General features: G+C 44.6%; 1 protein-coding gene across 1 annotated transcript; it reads right to left on the bottom strand.

The window, feature by feature from the left end:
* Positions 1 to 111: 111 nt before the first annotated feature.
* Positions 112 to 24,627, bottom strand: RNF19B (ring finger protein 19B). Its single transcript, XM_053267770.1, has 9 exons — positions 23,600 to 24,627; positions 10,188 to 10,393; positions 8,351 to 8,495; positions 7,847 to 8,009; positions 7,223 to 7,337; positions 5,353 to 5,493; positions 4,810 to 5,017; positions 4,029 to 4,160; positions 112 to 908 (listed from the first exon to the last, which is right to left on the bottom strand). The coding sequence occupies exons 1-9, from the start codon at positions 24,433 to 24,435 to the stop codon at positions 452 to 454; spliced, it is 2,403 nt and encodes an 800-aa protein (XP_053123745.1). The 5' UTR covers positions 24,436 to 24,627; the 3' UTR covers positions 112 to 451.
* Between the last annotated feature and the right edge of the window lie 280 nt (positions 24,628 to 24,907).

Raw genomic sequence — 24,907 nt, 5'->3', positions numbered from 1 at the left:
GCAACAGCGACAAAATGACAAAATGCTACACCCCTGATATTTCAGTGAGGCAGACGTGCACCATGGAAAATTTGGGAAAGCATCTTGCTTCTAAGGAAAGGGAGAACAGGATCAGCTTTGAATGATAACAGAGATCTTTATTAAAGGCGTACTTATGCGTATGTTTGGCAGACATACGATGTACACACACACATCTTTATGTACACTCTTACACAACTCACTGAGCATCACCAAGCGCTTGAATCAATAAATTAAAAAAAGGGAGAGAGAGAGAGCAAGGGTTTATCATCATCATGTAAGAAATGCCATTTCCCCAGAAACTGGTTAGGGTAGCAGTCTGAGGAATCAGAAACAAAAAGCTGACAAGGACACATCCACCCCCACTCCTGGAGGCCCTCACTGAAGTAGAGGCAGTAACAATCAGTGTGCTTCTTCTCAAGAGGGAGCAGCCTCATACTCGGGCCTCAATGCACTCCAAGGTAGCAACTATCTCCTCTGGCCTGTGCCCCTCTGCTTGGGCACAAAGGCTAATATGGGCACTTGGGCTCTCAGCACCTCTGGCATTTGGGGGATGCAGGCAGGTAGCAGTCTGGGGGTAGGGGGAATCACATTCATCCGAGGTAATGTCGGGCACATCATCCGACTGACTGTCCGAGCTCTCCAAGTCACTACGGATGCTTTCAGGCTGTGCTAGAGTGATGTCCCAGGTTTTGCTGGCAATGCAGTCCTTCTGCTCACAGCTTTGGTGGTTACACATCTGCTCCTGTTCTTCTTCTGCTTCCTCCTCCTCATTCTCTGCCATCTGGGTGTGAACATGGAGAGAATCCTCTGTACTGCTCCCACTGACAAGCTGGTAATGACTTGGCTTGGCCTCTATGTCCACCTGGATCTCCATGTTGTTACACTCCCTGTGGGGAAATGATACCAGGTTAGTTCTAGGTTACAAAATTTGTTTTCAAAGCTACTGGTTTTGATTAAGAAGCTACCCCCCATCACATGTTTTATAGCATTTATATTGTAATTGTGTTTTTTCCCCCTCCCCCCCCCGTGTGTTAGCCTTCTCAAAACCCTGTCTGAGGGTTTGGGTAAGCTAACTGCAAAAACCTGACTATAAAACATGTGATGTATTCATGTCTAATCCTCTATAATAAAAGGCTTAGGTGTGATCCCGTGTCTCTGTGCCCTTGTCTTTCTCGGCTGTTCTGGGCATGCGCGGAGCACATGCCCAGAACGTCCGAGAAAGATACGGCCGCCGCGAAGCCAGGTGGGGGAAGAGGCGGCGGGGGAAGTTGGCTGAGGCGGCAGTGGAGCTGCGGCCTAGGCCAGAGGGTGCAGCGTGGCCGAGGCCTGGCGGCGCTGCCGAAGCCGGGCAGGGGGAAGGGGACCCCCCACCAGAGGAAGAGGAAGAAGCCAGGCGAGGCCGCCACCGACGGACGGGGTGAGGAGGCGGTGGGGGAAGCTGGAAAGGGGAGGCCGGCGGGCCGGGGGAGACCGGCTGCGGCATGGAGGCTGGCAGCGGCTGGAGGGGAAATGGCGGCGGGGGGCCCAGAGCGCACAACTCTCCTAGCGCCCGTTAATTTAACAGGCCTAAAATAACTAGTATATGTATAACACACATATTAAAGACCAGGGGCGGAATCAGCTCATGATAGTCCTTCTGGAATGGAGAGGTAGGGCACTGCACACCTGAATTCAAATCCATATAAAAGCCTCTCTATGTAAAGTATGAAGTTAATTCTATGTTTTGTTTTACACATGGGGGAACTAAACTTGTGATCCTCAACTTGCACAAAAAATCTAGGAATGATGGTACCATGTGCTCTTCGGCACATTTGACTCAGTCCTGGCTTCACTGCAAAGACAAAGGGACCACATTTTTATACCACAAAACAGTAAAATGGGGAATCCCACAGGTGCATTCATTCATTCATTTTAAAGATCCCACATTTCAAATCTATGCAAGCTCTTCATCAAGGAAATCTAAAACTTAGTTTCCTTACTTCCTCACAATCTTCTTAAGTAAAGGTTTGCTGGGCATTTTCTGGACTACGAGATTTGCAACACTTAAAGTGTTGCAAAGTGCAACGGAATGAGGCAGTGGTTTGAAAATGCATGCACAGGGATTCTCAGGCAGTATTATATGCAACGTGACAAGGTTTTGCCTGTCCATATTGCCCATCACTGCAGTGGGTTTTCCAGGCAGGGAGCTTCCATATTCCACCTCTGGAACACATCCACTGGCCCCTCTTCCTCTTCAATTTCAGGCCAATGGGGTTACAAAGCGAGAGGGGGATTGCTACAAAACTTTTGTTTAAAAAAAAATCCTCTTGTGCAAATCCACCAGCAGGGGGAAGTGCCAAAACAATGCCTTTTGTCATTGCAGGCTTGCGCAAGGCAAGCAAAAGAGTGAGTGAGTGAGTGTAAGTAAAATCCAATAGCGGAGAAAGAGGGCGGCAGTGGAAGGGAGTGCTCCTCCACTGAGGGCGAGCAATCTGAAGATGCTCGGGGGGCGGGGTGTGTGCGCCCAGGAGGAGATCTGGTCTCTGTGCCCCACCCACCACATGAGCAAAAGTGGTGGCTCCTCTGGGACTGGCTGTCGTGGGCTTTCCCTAACCCAGGCTGTCACCACCACTGCTGCTTCAACACTTCCTCTCCCTGTCAGTACTGGACTGGCAGAGGGGCTCCAGAAAAGCAGCGGCTTTGCAAAGGGGAGGAGGGGGCGTGAAAGGGAGGGAGGGCAGTCCTCACCCAAGGAGCCCTGGAAGGAGAGCAAAATCAGTCTGGTAAAATTATTTCATGGATGAATCTGAAAGGGCTGTAAAATCAACCCATCCTCACACTGCTATTGCAATTGGGATGGCACTGAAGTAAATGATTTAGTTCAATGGGCATCCTCTTCAGGAAACTGCCAGGGAATGCACTTTTGGCAGGGAAAGGGGTGGAAGGGAGCCTCTTAACCACCACCTACCCCTCCCTTCCCCCACCACAAAACAATAAAATTATTATGAAAATAACTGTCCACACTGCAACATGCTGCAAGCATGAAGTCAGCCCTACAAATACAGGGAAAGAAACACAATTATATCTGCAGGGTCTTCTAGCAACCTACACAGAATACAAACTATTCAAACCACACAGAGCTTCAGAATATTCAGCAAAGATGAATCACCTTGAATCAAACTGTTCTACAGGTGAAACTCAGAAAATTAGAATATCGTGCAAAAGTCCATTAATTTCAGTAATGCAAATTAAAAGGTGAAACTGATATATGAGACAGACGCATTACATGCAAAGCGAGATAAGTCAAGCCTTAATTATAACAAATTGTGATGATCATGGCGTACAGCTCATGAAAACCCCAAATCCACAATCTCAGAAAATTAGAATATTATATGGAACCAAGAAGACAAGGATTGAAGAACAGAACAATATCGGACCTCTGAAAAGTATAAGCATGCATATGTATTCAGTACTTGGTTTGGGCCCCTTTTGCAGCAATTACTGCCTCAATGTGGCGTGGCATGGATGCTATCAGCCTGTGGCACTGATGAGGTATTATGGAAGACCAGGATGCTTCATTAGCGGCCTTCAGCAATTCTGCATCGTTTGGTCTCATGTCTCTCATCCTTCTCTTGGCAATGCCCCATAGATTCACTATGGGATCAGGTCAGGCGAGTTTGCTGGCCAATCAAGCACAGTACACTGTATACTTTTCAGAGGTCCGATATTGTTCTATTCTTCAATCCTTGTCTTATATAAGTTTCACCTTTTAATTTGCATTACTGAAATTAATGGACTTTTGCACGATATTCTAATTTTCCGAGTTTCACCTGTACAGAGCCCAGTATAAGCCAGATCATCTTTCCCCCCAAATGCAGCGAATAAGTGAAGGCTCCTCCCACAGAATTAAATTATACACAGAAAACCTGTTATGGGGACTTTACATACACGTACTAACATGAGCAGAGACCATCTAATTCACCCACTCTCCCACCTTACATATTCACATAACAGTTGGAGTCTCATACCTGTCCTGGGGGTTGTAAGAACTAATGATGGAGCCTGCCATGGCACGCGTGCTGGCATTGTCACTAATGGCTCCAAGGCTGACTGAATCCTTAGGGAAGATCTCTTTCTGCACATCGGCCTGCACTTCCAGCCTGGGCAGGAAACAGAAATTAACAAAAGGGCTCATTATGTTCATGCAATCCCCTCAATCTCCACCTAATCTGAAACAGAACATACTTTTGCTTTAACTATACTAAAAAGTCATTTATGGCATCAAGGACATTAAGCCCCTCTCTGAGGCAGCAGGACATCAAGTGACCTTGTTTTAAACATTTCACCCCATTTTTGGCTTCACTTGACTGCCTGATTTTAACTTGAACGGGGTTAGATCATGCCTAACCCATAACTGTCACAGTTCCTGTGCAGCAAATTTCCATACACTCAGCTGTAAATTCAGGTTGTGATGGGGAGAAAGGATGTATGTATGTGTTCAGTTACAGGATCACCTGATTCTGAAGCTTGTTTAGAGGAAAAGGCCATGTTTATGATTCATGAGTTATGCTCTAAGTCACTAAGCCAACAAGTACTGTGTGAAAGAGGACATATAGCCTTTTAACTCTGTACTCAAAGATTTCCACACACTGACCTCGTCACCTCCCCATGAAGCCAAAACAGAGGGAACATTTTACCATGGCAATAACTACCAGTGTAATAAAAGCCAAGGTTGCCTTCTTCTTGCAACTGGGTCCCCAAACTCATAATACTGCTCAATCCGATCATGGCTGGAATTAACTTTCTCACCTGCTGTACTTTCCCTTCCCTCCCAAAAGCACTCCACCGCTGAGGGTGCCTCCTGAAAGGGCAGCAAAACTGGCTGTCTCGCTGTAGTTGCCCTGCATGACACTGAGCCCATCAGTAGGGCTTCCACTGGTGCTCAGCACGCTTGTAAGGCCTTCAATGCTGCTCTCCCCAATGCTGGGATTCTTCAGAGCTCTCCAAGCATCTGCCACTAGATCAAACAAGATACATGAAGGGGAAAGGAGACCAAAAATGTAATTGACAGCCATCTTCCTAAACCACTGCACTAGTCAGTTAGTATACTGTATCTGAGATAATTTTTAATGTTTTCATTTTTGTACAATTTAGGCAAATGGAGAAATATTGTTAAGCAAAGTGCTATGCAAACACTTGTGGAAGAGGATGAAGGTGGGGAGGAAGGGTGGGGAGAGAACCTTCACTACTGTAAAAATTACTTACTCCAACTTGCCCTTAGGGACAGCTGTCTCACACTATCCTGCATGTTTTTCATATCAAGATTGAGACCACAATGAGTTATTTCTTTACCTGTAATTGGCCCATCATCTTCATCAAACTCTATCTTAACTCCTTTCCCATTGGCTGTGCTAACTCCACAACCACCACCTCGGCACAAAGATATTGGCACAACTCCATAGACATAGGCCAACATAATAGGGACTCCAATACCTGGGAAAATAAGATCAAAGTGTTATTACGAAAAAAGAATCAAACAAGCTAGAACAGCACAGAACCGAAGTTTAAAACAAGGACCTTCTGAACTGTGCTACCTATTCCTTATGAGATAATCTGGGGGAAATTAGACTTCAGGACACAGGCCAATTTAAGTTGCAGAAACATCACCTATTTTGATGAAGGGGAACAAGTCATTAATGCAATTGCTAAACCCCATTTTAAAATACAGATACACACAGGATTATTTTATGATTTTTAAGAATCTATATCCTGGCAAAAAACAAGCTGTTTACCTGTAAATGGTGTTAATCCAAGTGTTCACTAGTGCAGCCACACTGTTAGGTTCTGCTCCCACACAGAACATCTGTATAACTTTCTAGAGCTCTAGTTAGTACTCTCTTTAGATTTGTCCTATCTGTGCATGCCTTGTAGACAGGACAAGCGCTTTCTCATTCAGTTCTCTCCTGACCACCATGCCCAGAACTGGACACACTAGTTGGGAAGGAAAGTAGGCTGTGTGACCACACAGTCAACTACTTCAAGAACAGCAGTTAACAGCAAGCAACCAGTCTTTCTTTTTTGTGATTCCTGTGCAGTCTCACAATTGGGTGACTGGTAGGCTAACAATTCATGTGCCAAGCTTTTAAGCACACACAGTATTTATCTGAATGTCAGCCCTTGGCTTAAGGTCAAGAACGAGAACAATCACCTACAAAAATTGTATCCGAGGTGGTAGGAGCCTCATTCCCAAAACCAGCACACAATCTGGACAAATTGCTTTCTGAGCTTGCTCATGAACTTCTAGCAGCAGAGACAATCTTCTACATTGCATTACCTCAAGTAATTAACCTAAAATCATGCCCACCCTCCACAGGGACTTTACCCACACAACCAACACTTTTTTCTTTAAAACAGAACTTGCTGCACTGTAAGAATTCATGCAGAAAGTGGCAAGAAATTTAACCTTCACCAAAAAACTAATCCTATCAAAGTAGTCCATGACCACATCGTATAACCTGAAAGAAAATATCTTAAATATATGTGCAGGAAACAACTGGGATCAAAGAAGCAAATCTCTCAGAAAGCTCTTCGCAATGCTGATTTGACAGTGTTAAGAAGAGAACACAGTAGGAAGGTGCTGTGTCCTACCCCTTAAGGCACGCACAATTAGGATAACTCTCTCTATACACAAATTGAAGCATGTGCATCAGCTCTTACTCAAGCTCTAGGATGTTCTGCAGTTGCTCTGTGAAACTGTATCCTGACCTTAAATACATTTCCATATAATTAAGTCATCTGAGGCCTTCTGAAGTTGGGCTGGTGGTGACTGCAGAACAGGATTTTCTAGTTGTGGTGCCCTGCATCAGGACTGCCCTTTCTAGCGAGGCCTGCCTGGTGCCTGTCTTTTTGGCAGTAAGCAGAGACCTTTCTAAGTGTCCAGACATTTCAGCATGTCATCTAGCTGGTTTTAATCTGGGTGATTATTTAGCGCTGGTTTGTGGTTTAAAAGTTACTGCTATTTTATATAATTGTTTTTATTTTATAATGACTGTGAACCACTCAGAGCTTACTAGATGAAGAAAAGTTGCAAAAAGTAATTCAATTCCAATAAGCTTGTTCGGCGTGATGGTAGTCTTTTTCAGCATTCTTAACATCACCATCAGACTGAAGTGAAAACCAAAGCACAGAGTCACTCACTTTACAACAGTACTCATCTGCTTACCTACACTGACAGCAGCAATGACAGGTGATGCAATCACAGACAAAGTTACACCACCAGTAATGGCCAGGTTCCTCTTGTGCTTGGAGGTTTTCTTTCCTTCATACCTGCTATGAATCTGGCATAAGAACAAACACCAAGAATATAAGCAGTAATTCAGTTAGAAGAATGCAACCATATAGTACAGCTCTGAACAGTTTGTAGCAGAGACATCTCCTCCAGAAAAGTGACAAAAAGACTAAGGGGTCACATCTACTATGTTCATAAATGCTCAGGTTAGCAGAAACAAGAGCAGGGACAACCAACAAGGATCTGTGTCACAAGAAGAGGAAAGAAGAAAGGATGCAAACTCACAGGAGGTATTTTTTTTCTATCAGCAAATGCTGTAATTTCACAGCTACAGGAAACATATAGTTAGTGCCCCTCACCAACTTTCCTGGGGACAGATAATAAATTTAGGTCTGCCAATGCAACACTTTCCACCCCCACTAATGTCTCCCTATCCAAATGACAATAGCTGACCACACAGCTCCCCCAATCTACCAGGGACAGTTTACAGGACCCTACAAAAATGGTTTCAGCCTTGTGATTTGTTAAGTGTACAACATATGCAGTTCTTATGCTTACCTTTCTCCCAACATAAACAGGGATGCCAATGACCATTGCTGGAATGGCAATGCCAGCAATGAGAGAAATACCCACTGGGGCACCAATCAGCGTTCCCAGCTGCCAAAGAATCTTCTTTTTACGACTCCATGGCTTCTTGCCCCAGAATGTACAACCAGAAGGACTGCAAGAGATTTTTGTATTAGCCTCTTAGAAGGACACAATTCAAAACTGGGGGGCAAGGGGGAAATGTTCTGGTCGAACAAAGATTCTACCAAACCTCTTTTCCCAGGTAACTAAAGCTGTATGTCTGCAGTAACCAAGTGCTAAAATACACCATCCCCAGGTTTGTTCTTCCCTTAAGATACCACCTCAGACAACTCATTTTGCTTTCTGTCCTCTTGTGCCTCAGCACAGAAGCCAAGTGTGCCTGGGCTAGCGTGGGTTTGAGGACAGAAGCAAACATGAACAAATACAGTCCGTGTAAGGCAAGGCCAGTTAAGGGTGTCTTGATCTTCAACTCACCTGAGGTAATGCAAATCAGATATTTCCTTCATACACAGCCAGCAGAACTCACAGCCACACACAGCACAGGTCATGTGATTACAGCTGCCATCATTCATCTTGATGATGTAGGCACTGCAACGTGGACATGGCTTAATATCATCCGCTGTGGAGATGAAGAAGGGAAGCTAGTCAAATTTGGCACATTTAAAGAAAATTCCTAGAAGGAACCGAAAATCACGGAGTTTTCACAGTAAGAAAGAAGAAGAAAGATCAAACTGCATGATCTTACTCTTACAGCTCAACCCCTTCTGAATGAAAAAGCCATACGACTGCCTAGTGGCTTAGTACTTGGTTCTAAAATAAATGACTTGTTAGGGGATCAAAGATTTCATAATTAAAAACAAAGGGTTCTATGCCGGAAAAAAATTCAGCCCCAATAGTTTATATACTTTTCAAACAGTATAGGTAAGACTACAGATACAAATTTCATCAGAATTTCATGAGATACAAATTTTACCAGAACAGACTGCTGCTATTAGCATGCAAATCTAAGTCTGAAAATAGATTTGGATTGCCAACTTTGTCTTGTAACTCTGAGGTACATGAAAATTTTAGACTTCACTTGAAACAAAAACTGGGTATTCTTAAAGTTTTTTCAGCATTAAGCTTTGCAGAATATATGGGTTGGATCCAAAAGAACCAGAAGCAAAAGGAAAACAGCTGCTAGCTTTGTTGAGCAAATGCTCACACAAGAGTACAAGCAATTCAACAACAGTTTACACAGTGCTGTAATAGGTAGATTCTATAGCAGCTTCCACCAGCTGAGGTATAAAGCAGCTCTTTGTGAATGGAAGACACCTTCTTCAGGCAGAAGGGCATCTTTAGCTCCAACCTGTATTTATACAACCAATACAGAGAATTGCAATATTATTGTATATTAAGAGATATCTCCATCTTGTTTAATATCATCACTGTGAAGTTATGGGGGAACTTTCACCACATCAAATCTCTTCCCTGCCCAGACTGATTGGACATTCCTCACTTGAACTCTATCAAGAGACTGACTGAAGCACTTGTAATTAGGTAGACTATAGGCTTTTTTAGTGCAGCAGCACCTACAAAAAAGGCAGCAAGTATTATGAATGGCTTCTTGGTTGTTTTTTAAAGTTCAACTGTGTATTTCAAGCAGCAGACTCCTATTTATTGAATACAGCAGTATATGAAATTTTGTTCTAAAAAAAGAAAGACAAACTATTAATAAAATTTCCATTTTCTCAAGTTTCCCAATGTTTCTTATATCTTGAATGGATGCAGCCCTTTGGAAATAGTCTTAAGTTTTAAAAAATGGTATTAACATCCAGGCCACATTTTTCAACAAATGGGCATACGTAAGATTGGATCCAAGTTGTTAAGACAGCTTTTCAAATGTGTGTAGAGTCACACACAAGTTTAAAGAGACCCAGAATATTTATTTATTTGATTTATATTCCACCCTTCCAAAAATGGCTCAGGCAGCCTGTCAAGGATGCCAGGAAAAAAACAAAAAGAAAACAATGGAAACAAACAATCAAGGACTGTTTTGGAACTCAGAAAAAAAGAAAAAAGTCAACAATGATTTTTGCAACTAGCTTATTAGACCAGATATTGGTTAGTTAAGCTACTAATCAGGAATAAAAAGATACTTTACATGCAAATAGAACCAGTGCTGCTCAGAACACTCAGCTGCATCAAGACACCAGGCTCCATGCTAAGTATTTAACTTTGATCCTAGAAAATGCATCATCAAGTGGATCTCTTCCCCAGACTTTTAGACACAGTTGCAACAGCACCCAGCAAGAAGCTTCTTAATACATACCTGGTCCAGATTCCTGTCCGTAACTGAGGCCTGAGGTGTGCTTTGTCCGCACTCGCAGCGTCTGTGCCCTTTGCTGGCGGGCCATGTCGCAAGTTTGGTTTGGGTGCCATATTTGTTTGCAGTGATAGCAAAACTCAGTCTGGCAGCCTTCTCTCTCACATGTCAGTTTGGGGCAGCTAGCACATCCATAAGCAATAACAGCATAACTGAGGGGGGAAAGCAAATGGCAGAACAGTTAACCAGACAAAAGGCAGAGGATAGGACAGTCTTCTTTGGAACTCGTATAGACAATACTGGATAGTGACATCAACCTACACAGTCCATCCTTTCTCTCAGAGACCTACTCAACTGATGTACTCTAACCTAGTGGCCTCACAGATTTACACTGCGACCTACATTTGGGCAAATGCAAGTAATTTCTTTAGTGAAATATATATCCAATCCGATCAGTAATAATTCACCCTTGGTCAAAAAAAAAAAAAAAGCACTGAATGACTTACTTCTAAAACACTAAGAGCTTAGAACACAGAAAGCCTCTCATACGATAGGTTAGCTTCCTGTCTCTCTTAATGACAGGAGTTAACACTTTGGAGGCAGAAGCACTGCTTGAACACATCTGACAGACTAAACCATTTGTACTTGAATTGCATGCAGAAGATAAGAACACATTTTTAACCAGACCTTTCTTATTGCCCCTAGAAGGGTTGCCTGAAGTAAATTTTTTGCCATCCTCCCTAGAGTACAAATTATTTTAAACAGCTTCAAAAATAAGGAAGGTACCAAACAAAGTAGAGTTGAGTGACCTGAGCCCTCAATTCATCTTCTCCCCTTTAGCCAATGGTTATGTTTTCCCCTAAGCAAAAGGTCTGTAACTAGTGTTGAACTTGCTAAGGGAATACAAGTCTAACTTTCCATGCATTTGCTAGCTTATATTCAGAACAGGTTTTTGCCTCTGATATCAAAGAACTCATAACAGAACTGTGTGCCTGTCAGAATCAATAGTTTTATATCCAGAATATTCCAGACCACCACCTAGAACAGGATTTGACAAATTTCATACACCAAATAGTCATGGTGCTTCGAAATTTAAACTGTTGTATATTAAGAATATTATACATACATACTTAATATATGCTGTTACATACTTAATATATGCTAGAATATTAAGATGGAAAGTATTTAATAAAATCTTTATTTGTCCCAGGCAGCCCTGTTTCTATTCTAAACAGGTTACTTGGAAAGGGGACAAAGGGACACCCATTTACTCTCTGTTCACCCTCCTCAATGTCCATCACTAAATCCAGTAATGTTGCCATTTTCTGGCTCCTAAATCCAAAGAAAACTAACTTGTCAAAGCCTAACCTAGAACAAAAAAATTCAAGACTACTAGGTACAATAAGACATTCAACCCATTGTCTCTGCTTGTGGAACTAATGCAACTACCGTACCAATATCTCCTGTATTCAGGGCAACTTGGACTCCACTATTTCTGCAGGGTCTATGAAGGAGGTGTCCTCTTGCAGTATTAGGTTGGATTAATTTCAATCTGACTCCCAAGGATGTGGACAAGCTGCTTGGGGCAGTGCGGCCTACCACATGTTCTCTGGATCCTTGCCTGACTTGGCTGCTTCTATCTAGCAGAGGGATTGTTGTGGGTGGCCTAGTTAGCATCATAAATGCATCGCTGAGGGAGGGTAGGGTGCCTCCATGTTTGAAGGAGGCAATGGTTAGACCACTTCTCAAGAAGCCTTCCCTGGATCCCTTAGCGATGGATAATTATAGGTCAATCTCCAATAACCCTTGGTTGGGCAAGGTGATAGAGAGGGTGGCGGCCGACCAGCGACCGGTTTGGGAGGAAACTGATTAGTTAGACCTATTTCAAACGACCATGGTTTTTCCCGTGACACTCTATGGATGTGAAAGCTGGACTTTGAAGCAGCAAGACAGAAAAAGCATTGACGCTTTTGAACTTTGGTGCTGGAGAAGACTTTTGAGGATACTATGGATAGCCAGGAAAACGAACAAATAGATCATAGAATAAATCAATCCAGAATTTTCACTCGAGGCACAAATGACCAGGCTCAAACTATCATACTTCGGACACATTATGCGAAGATCCAGCTCTCTTGAGAAGTCCATAATGCTGGGAAAAGTTGAAGGAAAAAGAAGAGGACAACCAGCAGCAAGGTGGATAGACTATTACAACAGCAATGAATGCACCACTGAGAGAGCTTAAAGACCAAGTTGAAGACAGATCATCCTGGAGAGAATCTATCTATGTGGTCGCTAAGAGTCGATACCAACTTGATGGCACTTAATCAATTAATCAATCTCAAACTGGCTTTAGAGCTGGCTAAGGGGTTGAGACAGCCTTGGTTGGCCTAACAGATGACCTATACTGGGGAATCGATAGAAGGAGTGTGACTGTGTTGGTTCTTTTGGATCTCTCGGCGGCATTTGATACTATCAACCATGGTATCCTGGATCATCTAGTGGAGTCGGGGATAGGGGGCACTGCTTTGCAATGGTTCCGCTCCTATCTCTCAGTTAGATTCCAGATGGTGGAGCTTGGTGACAATTGCTCCTCAAGATGGGAGCTGTTATATGGAGTTGCTCAGGGCTCCATTTTGTCACCAATGCTTTTTAATATCTACATGAAACCGAGGTGAGGTCATCAGGAGATTTGGTGCTGGGTGTTATCAGTATGCTGATGACACCCAAATCTACTTCTCCTTTTCATCTGCATCATCAGGAAACGGCATTCATCCCCTAAATGTCTGCTTACAGGCAGTAATGGGCTGGATGAGGAACAACAAACTGAATCCAAGCAAGATGGAGGTGCTCATCGTAGGGGTTCAGAATCTGAGGGATGAGTTAGAGCTTCCTGTGCTAGATGGGGTTACATTGCCCCGGAAGGAGCAGGTAAGGAGCTTGGGAGTACTCCTGGACCCCTGGTATCTCAGGTGGAGGCTATGGCCAGGCGTGCTTTCTATCAGCTTCAGCTGATTCAACAGCTGCGTCCATTCCTTGAAGAGGACGATCTCAAAACAGTGGTGCATCAGCTGGTAACCTCCAGGCTTGACTATTGCAATGCACTCTATGGGGGGCTGCCTTTGTACATGGTTCGGAAACTTCAATTAGTTCAAAATGCAGCGGCCAGATTGGTCTCTGGGGCAACCCGGAGAGACCATATTATGCCTGTTTTGAAATAGTTGCACGGGCTGCTGATATGTTTCCGGGCAAAATACAAAGTGCTGGTTATTACCTTTAAAGCCCTGAACGGCTTAGGTCCAGATTACCTTAGAGAGAGCCTTCTTCTCCATGATCCCCACCACACGTTAAGGTCATCTGAGGAGGTCTGTCTCCAGTCACCACCGGTACGTCTGGTGGTGACTCAGAGGCAGGCCTTCTCTCTATTTGCTCCTATGCTGTGGAATGCACACCGTGCAGAAATCCGTAATTTGAATTAATTATTTGCCTTCAGGAGAGCCCTCAAAACCTATCTGTTTGGCCTGGCCTTCCAGGGTTTTTAACTTCTTGTAAACGTTTTTAGCTTGTTGTAACCTGGTTTTCCAGGGTTTTAAACTGTTTTGAATTTTTTAACTGTTAATTATTTTTATTGTTTTGTTTTAATGTAAACCACCCTGAGCCATTTTTGGAAGGGTGGTACAAAAATCAAATAAAATCAAAAAATAAAATCTAGAACCAATTGTCAGTTTTGTTTTTCCCTCTATTGTAAATACACCAATATTACTACTAAAGATTTATTTGCATACAACTAGTTAAGTGCATGTAGCACTCTCTTTTTCTTCTATACAGTTGTTGGCTACAGCTTCTTGACCTATCTTTGGTATTAGCACAACATTTCTTTTTAAATGCCAAATATAAGTTTTGAATCCAAACTTCAGTACAGTTCATTATTGTTCCTTCTGAAGTATCAGAAGGCAACTCTAGTCTGCAAAAGCTTATGCCACAATAAGTCTGTTGGGTGTTGAGGTGCTACAGGATTCTGCTATGCTCATTTTGTGTTGCACTCCCTCAACCAATTAGCACAGTTAGCAAAAATTTAAAAAAAAATTACCACTGAATTTTTCTATATGGCAGCAGTAGAAACCAAGGCAAATCTTGGTCATTAGCAAACCCAACCATTTCTAAGCATCCCACCGGATCTAGCAAGAAAACCTGACTGTCAGATATTTTCTTCTAGGCATGTGAAGTATGCAATTTTGAAAACTTGAAAAGAGACGATATAAGAGCAGAACAGTAGGAGAAGTAGAAGCATTAAGTCCACGTAGGGACTTAATGTGTATGGGCACTAACTAGCACCAAAGAAAAATGGCAGAGAGGAGTGTGCTTGCATAAAATAGGTAATCCGCATGAATTCTAAATTAACGTCAGAAGAGAAATTTCACCTTTCATATTTAATGCTCATGTAACTTTTTAAAGATGCAGAACAACTATGGAGTGATTCACACCTGTGTGAGCTTAAGCAATTTCATCCTGCCCAAGCACAATACAAATACTAAGGGTAAGCAGCACATACCTTCCCAGCAAAGTGTGGTGTAGAAAGATAGAAATTGGGGCAGAAATGTGCCTTTCCATAGAAATTCTCTATCTTTCTAGTATGCCTAGTATCAGCAGAGAGGCATAATGCAGAAAAGCCTCAAAAAGGTTATTAACTGGAGCCACCGTTGACCAAAGGATCATTTTCAATTCATACCTGGATAATGTAGCTAGGACCTGCCACTCAACCCTTCCCCATCCTGAGCACAGCATTATGAATACTATTATATGCTGTCTTTCGAGTATGGTAATGGGGAAAAACCTGCAAGAGACTCAGAAAACAATCACATACCAACACCAATGAGAAAGCACTACTTCTTTTCTTTCACATATTTCCTGCACCCCGCCACATATGTCCTTCAGACTCAGCTAACTTCTATTCTTCCAGCCCAAATTCAGCAGAAAGGATACTCCTTATTCAACCAGTATTTGCCAGTAATTTAAAGTACATTTAATTTACTGGCAATATGCCTACATATTCTAGTTACAAGATTTGAATTTCTTTTTGGTGACCAAGATTCCAGATGGCCCCTTCCCCATCCCTCTGTTCCTCATGAAAGAACAGCTCCTATTTCTGTGCGGAGAACCTATACTATGCAATGTGTAAGCAGCTGCTTGGGTGGGGGGACGGGGGATACTGCCTTTTTGTAAGCCGGATAATCTCCTAACAGGTGGGAAAGGAGGCTTTCACTATCCAGCACACTCAGATTATAAACCAGAGCCCCAACTAGGGGCTTTCTTAAGCCTCCTCTGGTCTTTCAATCCATCGTTATCTGGAAGACAACTGCCACCCTACAAGTATTATGTTTCACAACCAGCATTAAGAGGACAGCTGATAGCAACAAACACAATGACACAGTATTAGTGACATACCTTTTAGTCTTTAAGAAATAGTAACCAAGCAACACACTCCTAAATCTACTCTGCTTTAACCCTTTCAAGTTTGCCTCTGAAGTCAGACTACTGACAGGGGTTCAGCAGCTAACATTTACATAGTATCAACTACATTCGGGAACAAAATCCATGCTGCTCCTACTCTGCTTTCAGCTACCTGCCACGTTTCACTCCTACTGGCTGAGTGTAAGCTGAATACATGCCCCACCCCATTGTGCCTCTCTCTGCTCTACTAATTTAATTCTGCCCAGCACATGCAATTGTTTTAATGCCCTGGAATTTCCCCTAAATCTCTGGGGAACATACAAAGTGACAAATGCCAGAAAGTAGCATGGGCTGACAATGAAAAAGGTAGTTCTAGATTTGTATGCAGATCTGACTATGCACCAGAAGACCAGCATCACCATGGAAACACACTCGTGTTATGTCTGCAGTTTACCTTCCTAGGCAGCATATCATAAAGCTTGCCAGTTTATGAAGATGCTGAAAGCATGGGCGGGATGCAGAAGCCATGAAAATGTTGCATGCTCCGTTTCTTGGAACATGCTTTTGCAGCAATCTCAGATAAACTGGATTTGTGAAACCTATGAGACTAAGATGCTGTATGAAATGTGTGAGAAGCAGAGAGGCTGACCAAATGCATCTTCCTAAGTGGAATTTCTGAATCTGCAGAGACCAGTGACAGACCTCTGCTACCACTTCAGACAGCACAAATGCTTATCTTGGCTCTGTATGCAATCAGTCTCCAAACAGATGTGACAACCCCTCATCCACAGTTAGTTTCAGAATTATTCTACACCTCTCCACCCAATTGAAGAATAGGCATTTATGGTTCATTCAAATTACAGTTGGATTTTGTGCAGCTGAGTCTACATTATTCTGAAACAATATAAAATGTAATGAATTTGGCCTTTCCCCTCTCACCCATTTTCAGGCATATAGTTGTGTGTGCGCAACTTCATTTTTAAATTAATCTCTACACCCATAAAAGTTAGAAAATATATATCGTGTGTATTATATATGTACCTCCATCCAAAATAAAATCTAAATTCTAACAGGAGCCCATCAGTAGCACAAAACCTACTTCTGCTGGGAAGTATGAGTTTGACGAAACTGTTCCTACAGAAGGTAAAATGCTATATTTTCTTTTGGAATGTTTCTGGGTGGTTTGCAGGATTCCCATGTACAAACTGTTGGTTCAGAATACTGGCAGTGGTGGCCCGTGAAAGCGCCTCGGGCGGAGCGGCAGGAGGCAGCTTTAAGAGTAAAGTAATTCGGGACTCACCTCCGCTGTGGCGGCACATGAACGCTATTCGGAGCCGCAATGCCCAGCAGCCCCTACGGTGGGGAAGCGCCTCCACCACTTACCTGGCTTCAGGTTAAATCATGCACTAACTTTCAAAAGCCTACCACAGGTATAGCTTTATCACATACAAGGCTATCTGGTGGCACCTTACCAAGACCAAGATTCCAACTGACTTGATTTTTGACCTCCATATCCAATCTTATAAATCTTGTATTCATTGACTGAAATCAACACTGTTAGATCCTCCATGATATAGCCAAGCAGAAAAATTCCCCTATAGTATTTAACGGAGCTAAAGTGAAGGTGGTGTGTTTGCTTGCTTTGTAAGATCTGATCCCTATTATCCTAAGGCCACTAGCTGTCAGAATCAAATGCATGTTTCATGAGGCAGTGTAATTTTGGACAGTCCAGTTTCACAATCGCTAAACATCAGTAGGCAATCACAACAATTTTAACTATAATGCTAGGATATGCTGCAGTACCTAATACATGAAGACTCCCATCATCCTTTGTTGCAACTGGTGCATTTTCTAGGCAGATAAAAAAGAATCTTCCTTTACAGTCTATGTGTTGTGTCAAGAGATAAACTTTGAACAGGCTGATTTCAAAGAACACAGAAGTGAAAATAAGAATACTCGAAACAAGCATCTAGACTATCTGCCAAAGGTTAGCCATTTCCTACTTATCCAACTGGATGTTGAAATATAGTGATTCAACGTTTTCCCCACCCATCACTGAACACATTCTGGAATGCCAGAAAATTTATGAATGCTTTCATTCTTACTAAGAAGTCAACACTTACAGTTTTGCTTACAGTGATACAAGGAGATGACCCCAACTGTTGAATTTCTTAGCTGAACTAGGAAAGACCCACAGTAACTTGGAATTTTGGAAACAGTGATTTCTCAGTGGGGTGGGGATGCAGCCACATCCTGAAAGCAATGCAACACTTAGTGCCAACAGTTTCATATATAAGTTATCTAGTACAAACTGTGAAGGGGATTTCTCTCGCACTCACACCCAATCTGTAACAGTATTCCACACCGTCAAATATCCACTGGTGTTTAAACAGAGTTCTCAGGAAGAGGTGTTTTACTGACAAAATTGATAAGGGATAATTGCATGTCTGTACTACACAAAGTAGCATTCACCCCTCAGTGTAGGGTCTAGTCTTTGCTCTCAAGGACTATGAGGGGAAAGACAAATTACCCTAAGCTGGGGCTCACCACAGTCATATACATAATCTTCCCTCTTCACATCTTCCAGCAATGGGCCACCCCACATCTCTTACTGAGGCCACCACAAATCTCAAAGAGATCTCTTGAGAGTCTGATCTACTCTAATCTTGATAGATAATTGTTTTATATACATAACCACTTTCCTTGAATATAAATTCTTTCAGAAGCACAAATCCCTGTAAGGTGCAGGGATATATTTACACATACATGCCCTTACCATATGTACAGCTCTCCAAAAGCAACTTTTCCTTCAAGGGGAAGCATCTTAAAATGTTTAAAAAGGATAAAGTCTTAAACTCCCCTTCCAAGGGGGGCATACTGATTTTGTAAGCCTATGTGGATCTTCCACAGGTTTTCATCTATAAAGTAAAGACTGATCTTATAGACACACACACACCCCATTTCCTACAAAGGGGAGTCCTTTATACCCTTGTGGCAGCATTTCACCATACTCATATCCTATAAAGTGGAATCACTCAGAAATGCACCATAAGATGGTGCATTTGAGACTGTAAACTCAGAGTGCATGTTGATTTTTAAATGTGTAAATTACAGATGATAATGAAACATTCACTTTCATTTGAATTTCACTTTTCAATATTCCTTTCAGAGCTATAACCATTAAGGTGCCATAAAAAAGTTGTGGGATCTTTTCCTTAAGAGACTGAAAGGTTTTTTGAGCATATTTATACTGACACTGGAACCATTGCTGGTTATTGCCCTGCTGATAAGAACAGTCCTGCTGGATAAGGCCCAAGGCCTATCTATTAAAGATGCGCACGTCAGACGGACATGTGCGTGATCACGACACCCGGTACTTCCAGCCAAAGAGGAGAAGGGGCACCAGGGTAAACGCACCCTCCCCCGCCCTTAAAGTCCAACCCCCCAACCCTTCGAACCACCCCACCCAGCTCCATGCACATCCCTACTATCTAGTCCAGCATCCTGTTTCACACAGTGGCCCACCAGATACCTCCAAGAAGCCCACAGAAAAGAGCTGAGGGCATGCTCTCTCTTTCTCTCTTGCTGTTGTTCCTCTGCTACTGGTATTTAGAGGCATCTTCCTCAAAGGCTGGCCAATAGCCACCAGACTAGTAGCCATTGATGGACATGTCCTCTGTGAATTTGTCTAAGCCCCTTTTAAAGCCATCCAAGTTAGTGGCCATCACCACATCCCATGGCAGAGATTTCCATAGATGGATAATGCGTTGGCCGTCCTCCCTTACAGCCCAAACTGATCCATTCAGCTGGCTCTTCAGCCCGTTCAGGCCTTCCCCCTGCGGCGCGACGGCCATTTTGGAGGCCACCAAGCCTGCACAGTTGGCCTCTGTGTGACCTCGGTCAATCCGCAAACCTCCCTGGACCGAACCAAACTGGGGGGGTTTGAGTGGGTGCCAGACCAAACTGGCTCGGTCCAGTTCGAGTCCAGTCCGGACTTGAACCGAACCAGGACAGCCGGTTCCATGCACACCCCTACCTCTATGATGTCCCCCCACAGTTGCCTCTTTTCCATACTAAAAAATCCCTAGCCTTGCCTCATAAGGAAAGTGCTCCAGACCAGTGTTCTCTCTAACTTTCCTCATCTCTGTGCAGAATGAGTTTTGTTCTGGGCAGGAGTATCAAGGCAGTGTGTGCACACATGCATTCAGAATGGAGCCTTCATGATTCAACCTGAGCGGGATCTAAAATTAACTGAGCGGACACAGAAAAACTTGTGAACACAGGCATGTGCGCACGCCTTAGGGGGAACACTGCTCCAGACCCCTGATCATCTTGGTTGCCCTTGTCTGCACCTTTACCAACTCTACAATGTCCTTCTTAAGATGCAGTCACCAGAACTGTACGCAGTACTCCAAATGTGGCGACATCATATATTTGCATAATGGTATTATAATATTAGCCTTTTTATTTTCAGTCTCCTTCCTAATGATCCCTAGCATGGAATTTGCCTTTTTTTCACAGCTTTTTCACAGCTGCTGTGCACTGAGCTGACACTTGCAACAAGCTGTCTACCACAACCCCAAGATCTCTCTCCTGGTCAGTCACCAACAACTCAGACCCAATCAGTGAATACATGAAATTAGGTTTTTTTGCCCCAATGTGCACTGCTTCACGCTTGTTTACACTAAACTGCATTTGCCATTTTGTCGCCCACTCACTCAGTTTCGAGAGATCCTTATGGAGCTCCTCACAATCTATTTTGGATTTCACTACCCTAAATAGTTTAGCGTCATCTGATAACCTGGCCACTTCACAGCTTACCCCAACTTCAAGATCATTGAAGAACAAGTTAAAGAGCACTGGTCCCAGGACAGATCCCTGGGGGATCCCATTTCTTGCTTCCCTCCATTGTGAAACTGTCCATTGATTCCTACCCTCCGTTTCCTGTCCTTTAACCAATTACTAATCCACACATGAACCTGTCCCCTTATCCCATGACTTTGGTGAGGAACCTTGTCAAAAGCTTTTTGGAAGTCCAAATATACTATGTCAACCAGATGCCATCTGGCTCTGGCAATTTGTCAATTTTTAGTTTTTCAAGACAGTTTAGAACATCCTCTCTCCTCAAAATGGCCCACCTCTTCATCCTCTAAGCCTGAAAAGCTTGGTTCCAGAGTGGGTATATAGTCAGTATCCTCCAAAATGAAGACAGATGCAAAGAACTCATTCAGCTTCTCTGCAGTCTTCTTATCCTCAATAATTCCTTTCATACTCTCATCATCTAAGGGTCCAACCACCTCCTTGGCAGGTTTTATGCTTCTGATATATTTTTTGTTATTCCTCTTGACACTTCTAGCAATATGTTCCTCAAACCCCTACCTATATGCTCCTCAAACTTTTTGCACCCCTTATAGTCTCCTTGAATTTTTGGGTTTTTTTGCCAGAGCTTATGTTCCTTTCTGTTCTCTTCATATGGGTAGGACTTCCACTTTCTGAAGAAAGTCTTCTTCCTTTTTACAGCTTCCCACCCTGACTTTACTTGTTAGCCAGACTGGCATCCTCCTGAATTTGGTGATACTTTTCCTCGATACACAGCTATTATAGTGGTTTCAAATAAGTTCCATGCTTTCTGGAATTATTTGACCCTCCTGACTTTCCTTTTCATCTTCCCTTTTACCAGTCCCTTTTTAAATCAAAAAAAGAAAGAAAAGAAATATATTATTTTTATATATAAATACTTGCATTTTTAATGTGTGTTTTAACTGTACGTTGTTTTAATTATATTGTAAACCACTTTAGGATTATTTTAATGAAAACTGGTAAATAAATGGAATGAATACATAAATAATATAAAACAACACTTTTTGGGAAGTTTCCCTCTTCCCTCTAACATTTGTGTTAGACTTCCTTGGCAATGCTCAACATATAAGCTGAATTAGATCACACTATGGTCACTGTTCCCCAATGGTTCTACAACTCTAACATCTTGCACCAGGTCCTGGGCACCACTCAGGACAAGGTCGCCTTCTCTCTTGTTGGTTCCACAACCAACTGTTCTAAGGCCGTCATTATTTAGCATGTCTAGAAATCTGATCTCTCTGTCAATACCCACACATGAATTTGCCCAGTCTATGTGAGGGTAACTGAAGTCACCTATTATTATAGCCCTGTATCATTTTGAAGCCTCTCGGACTGGCTTCTCCTACTCTAGGTCAGTCTCAGGAGAAATATAGCATACCCTACACATTTCCTTTTAGTCCTCGTATTGTCACCTATAATGATTCTGTGGAGGACTCCTAGGTTCTCTAGCTTGTTGGATTCTATCCCTTCTTTAATATACTGTGCTACTCCACCCACAATCCACCCCTCCATGTCCTTTCTGTAGAGTTTGAATGCAGAAATAATAGTGTCCCACTGGTTCTCACCATTCCACCAGGTTTCTGTTATACCCACTATATCTCTGTTTTATTAGCAACCAAGCACTCCAGCTCGCCCATCTTGGCTTGGAGGCTTCTGTCATAGGTATATAAACACCTATACAGTATTCATTTGATTAATTTTAATGCAAACCACTGCTAACGATCCAGTAGCAGATTTACACAGTCTCCCCCAAATTTAAGAGTCTGAATGGTTTGGCAGTAGAGTAATTGTTTCTGTCTTCCTGGGCATAAAAAGCTGAGGAGAGCATCATTTTCAAAGCAACATCTTCCATTCTGTTCTTAATTAATGCAGATGAACATAGAGGAACCACTACTTTCCTTTTCAGTGTGGAGACAAAGCAGAAAGCAATTGCAGTTATTAGAGTAAATAGTATTTATATACGATTTTCGAGTGTTCCTTGTACTGTGATCATTCTTGTAATAGTTCTGCAAGATATGTAAATATCCATGTTTAAGATGGGGGTGGAGGCAGATGCACAATCCCTGCTAACTGAGCAAAGCGGCACCTTTTAAAGTAGTGGATTAGCAGGGGGAGAGCAACTGGCCCTATTCAACCCCAAAACAGCATCCACCCAATGGCTGTTGCTAGTATCTGCCTTATGTTTCTTATTAGATTGTAAGCCCTTCGGGAACAGGGGACCATCTAATTTATGTATTTATTTTCCTATGTAAACTGCTTTGAGAACTTTGGTTGAAAAGCTGTATATAAAATAAATATCTATAATAGTAGTAGTACAAGGGCTTCCCTAAGGCCACTTGGTGAGTTCATGGTAGAGGTGAAACTTGAATGGTGGAACCTAAATGATTTCTCCAGTGAAAGACCACTGTGAGCAATACATGAATATCAGATCCCTCCACAAAAACTCACTTCCCCCATGAGATTAAGCTTTAGGCTCGTTCCTCAAGTCAGAAGTCATATTCACCCCTTCTTACTTTTCCATCACCTCCCCCTTTTATCCCTTGTGTTAGGGCAGAGCCCCACCTTCTTCTGGCTTGTTTTACTCTCACACCCCATGCACAGGGTGATATAACATAGTAACATAGCTCCCAAAGCACTCTTTTGGCAGACACAAAACTGCAGACCTAGTTCAGTCCCCATGGTCTTTTAAAAAGACATGATATTAATTATCAGTATTACGGTGCTTTGCTTAGCATCCTAAGAGTTCTGTGAAAACTTGCAGGGAACACTGTCAACCAAGGTTGGCCTAACAGCCCTGCCAACCTATTTTGCTGCTCCTTTGATTCGATGTCAAATCAGCACAGAGGGAAGCCCCTGTCCTAAACTCTGCTCTGCCCAGCACAGCGGGCTTTCAATCCCCTCTGAGCCATGGAGCACTGGACAGCCTTACAGGGCTGTTGTGAGGCTCAGGCCAGGAGACTTCCCCTTTCCGAGGGGCTCTTTAAGTCAAGAGGGGCCAACCACAATTCTCATCACCGAGGCTGGGGGGATGATGGGAGTTGTAGTAGCCCCACCACAACTGGAGAGCCTCAGGCTGGCCACCACCCCGACTGTCCCTCACTCTCTCTCACCCGCAGTCCGGGGCCGGGCACCAGCGGCAGTCGGGGTCGGCGGCCAGGCAGCGGCGGAGCATGAACTCCTCGTACTTGGCGACCAAGTGGGGCGAGTCGCGGAGCAGCAGGCGGATGTCGGCCGGGTTGAGGCGCTCGCTGCACTCGGGGCAGCTGATGTTGACGCGCGACTCGGTGATCTCGATGCGCAGGTACTGGCGGAGGCAGGCGCGGCACGAGCGGTGCGGGCACGAGAGGAGGCGCGGCGCGTTGCCCGCCGGCTGCCGGACCAGGCACAGCGGGCACTCCAGCTCCGACGGCGACGGCGGCTCCTCGCCGGCGGACGAAGACGAGGACGACGGCGGGGCGGCGGCGGCAGCATCGCCCTGCTCGGGCCCGGCCGGAGGCGGGGAGGAGGCGGCGGCGGGCGGCGGCAGAGGACCCTCGGCGCCCGCGCCGCTCTCCTCCTCCGCCGCGGGGCCGGTGCGCTGCTGGCCCTCGTTCTCCTCCTCTTCCTCCTCCTCCTCCTCCACCGGGGCGGGCTTGGCTTGCGGCGGCTCCGGCTTGGCCTTAGCGGCCTTGGCCCGGCGGCGGCGCACGCCCGCGCCAGAGGCCGACGACGACGCGGCGGAGGCGGCGGCCGAGAAGACGCTCTGGAAGCTAAGCAGGCGGCGGCGGCGCCGGCCCCGGCTCACTCCTCCGCCCGGCCCGTCGCCGCCGCTGGCCGCGGTGGTGCTGGTGGTGGTGCCGCCGCCGCCGCTGCCGCGCACCGAGCCGCTCTTCGGGCACTTGGCCGGCGGGGCGGCCGCATGGAGGGACGTCGAGCGCGGCGACTCCGAGTCCTTCTCCGAGCCCATGGCGAGGGCAAGACCGGCGGCGGCGGCTCCTGCTCGGCTCTGAAGGGAGGGCGGAGAGACTAGTGAGGCGGAGGGAAAAGGCCCAGCGCGCCTGCGCCGCCGACCAGCCGACCCACTGACTGGCTGCTGAGGTAACCCAACGGCCGCCAACGGCCTCCCAGTCTCGCACGCGCCGCCCTGCGCAGGCGCGTCGACCTCCACGCCCCCTTCGCTTGCCTCCGCCTCTTCGCTTCCACACCTTCCGCGAGTGCGCATGCGTTAAGGATCGGGGGACGGGGGTGGAGCCCAAGGCGAGGTGGGCGCGGAGAGAGATGCGGCTGGAGACCGAAGGCGGCAGCACGTGGCAGGGAGCGGAGCGGGAAGGGTCCCCTCGCTGGGTCGGGGGGCTCCGCTGCAGGCAGAGGGGAATCGCCCTCCGTGCAGAGACAGCTAGCAAAGGAGGACCGAGAAGGAGGCCATAGGCGCCTCCACC

This window comes from Hemicordylus capensis, chromosome 7 (genome assembly GCF_027244095.1).
Source record: "Hemicordylus capensis ecotype Gifberg chromosome 7, rHemCap1.1.pri, whole genome shotgun sequence".
NCBI lineage: Eukaryota > Metazoa > Chordata > Lepidosauria > Squamata > Cordylidae > Hemicordylus > Hemicordylus capensis.
The sequence above is the reverse complement of the archived record's forward strand: the minus strand, read 5'-3'. Positions and strand labels throughout refer to the sequence as shown.

Coding starts and splice junctions, on each gene's coding strand:
- RNF19B (XM_053267770.1), bottom strand. CDS start 24,435: ATGGGCTCGGAGAAGGACTCGGAGTCGCCGCGCTCGACGTCCCTCCAT. Junction 8,010..8,350: donor TCTGATTTGCATTACCTCAG/GTGAGTTGAAGA, acceptor AATCTCTTGCAG/TCCTTCTGGTTGTACATTCT. Junction 909..4,028: donor TCTTACAACCCCCAGGACAG/GTATGAGACTCC, acceptor ATTTCCCCACAG/GGAGTGTAACAACATGGAGA.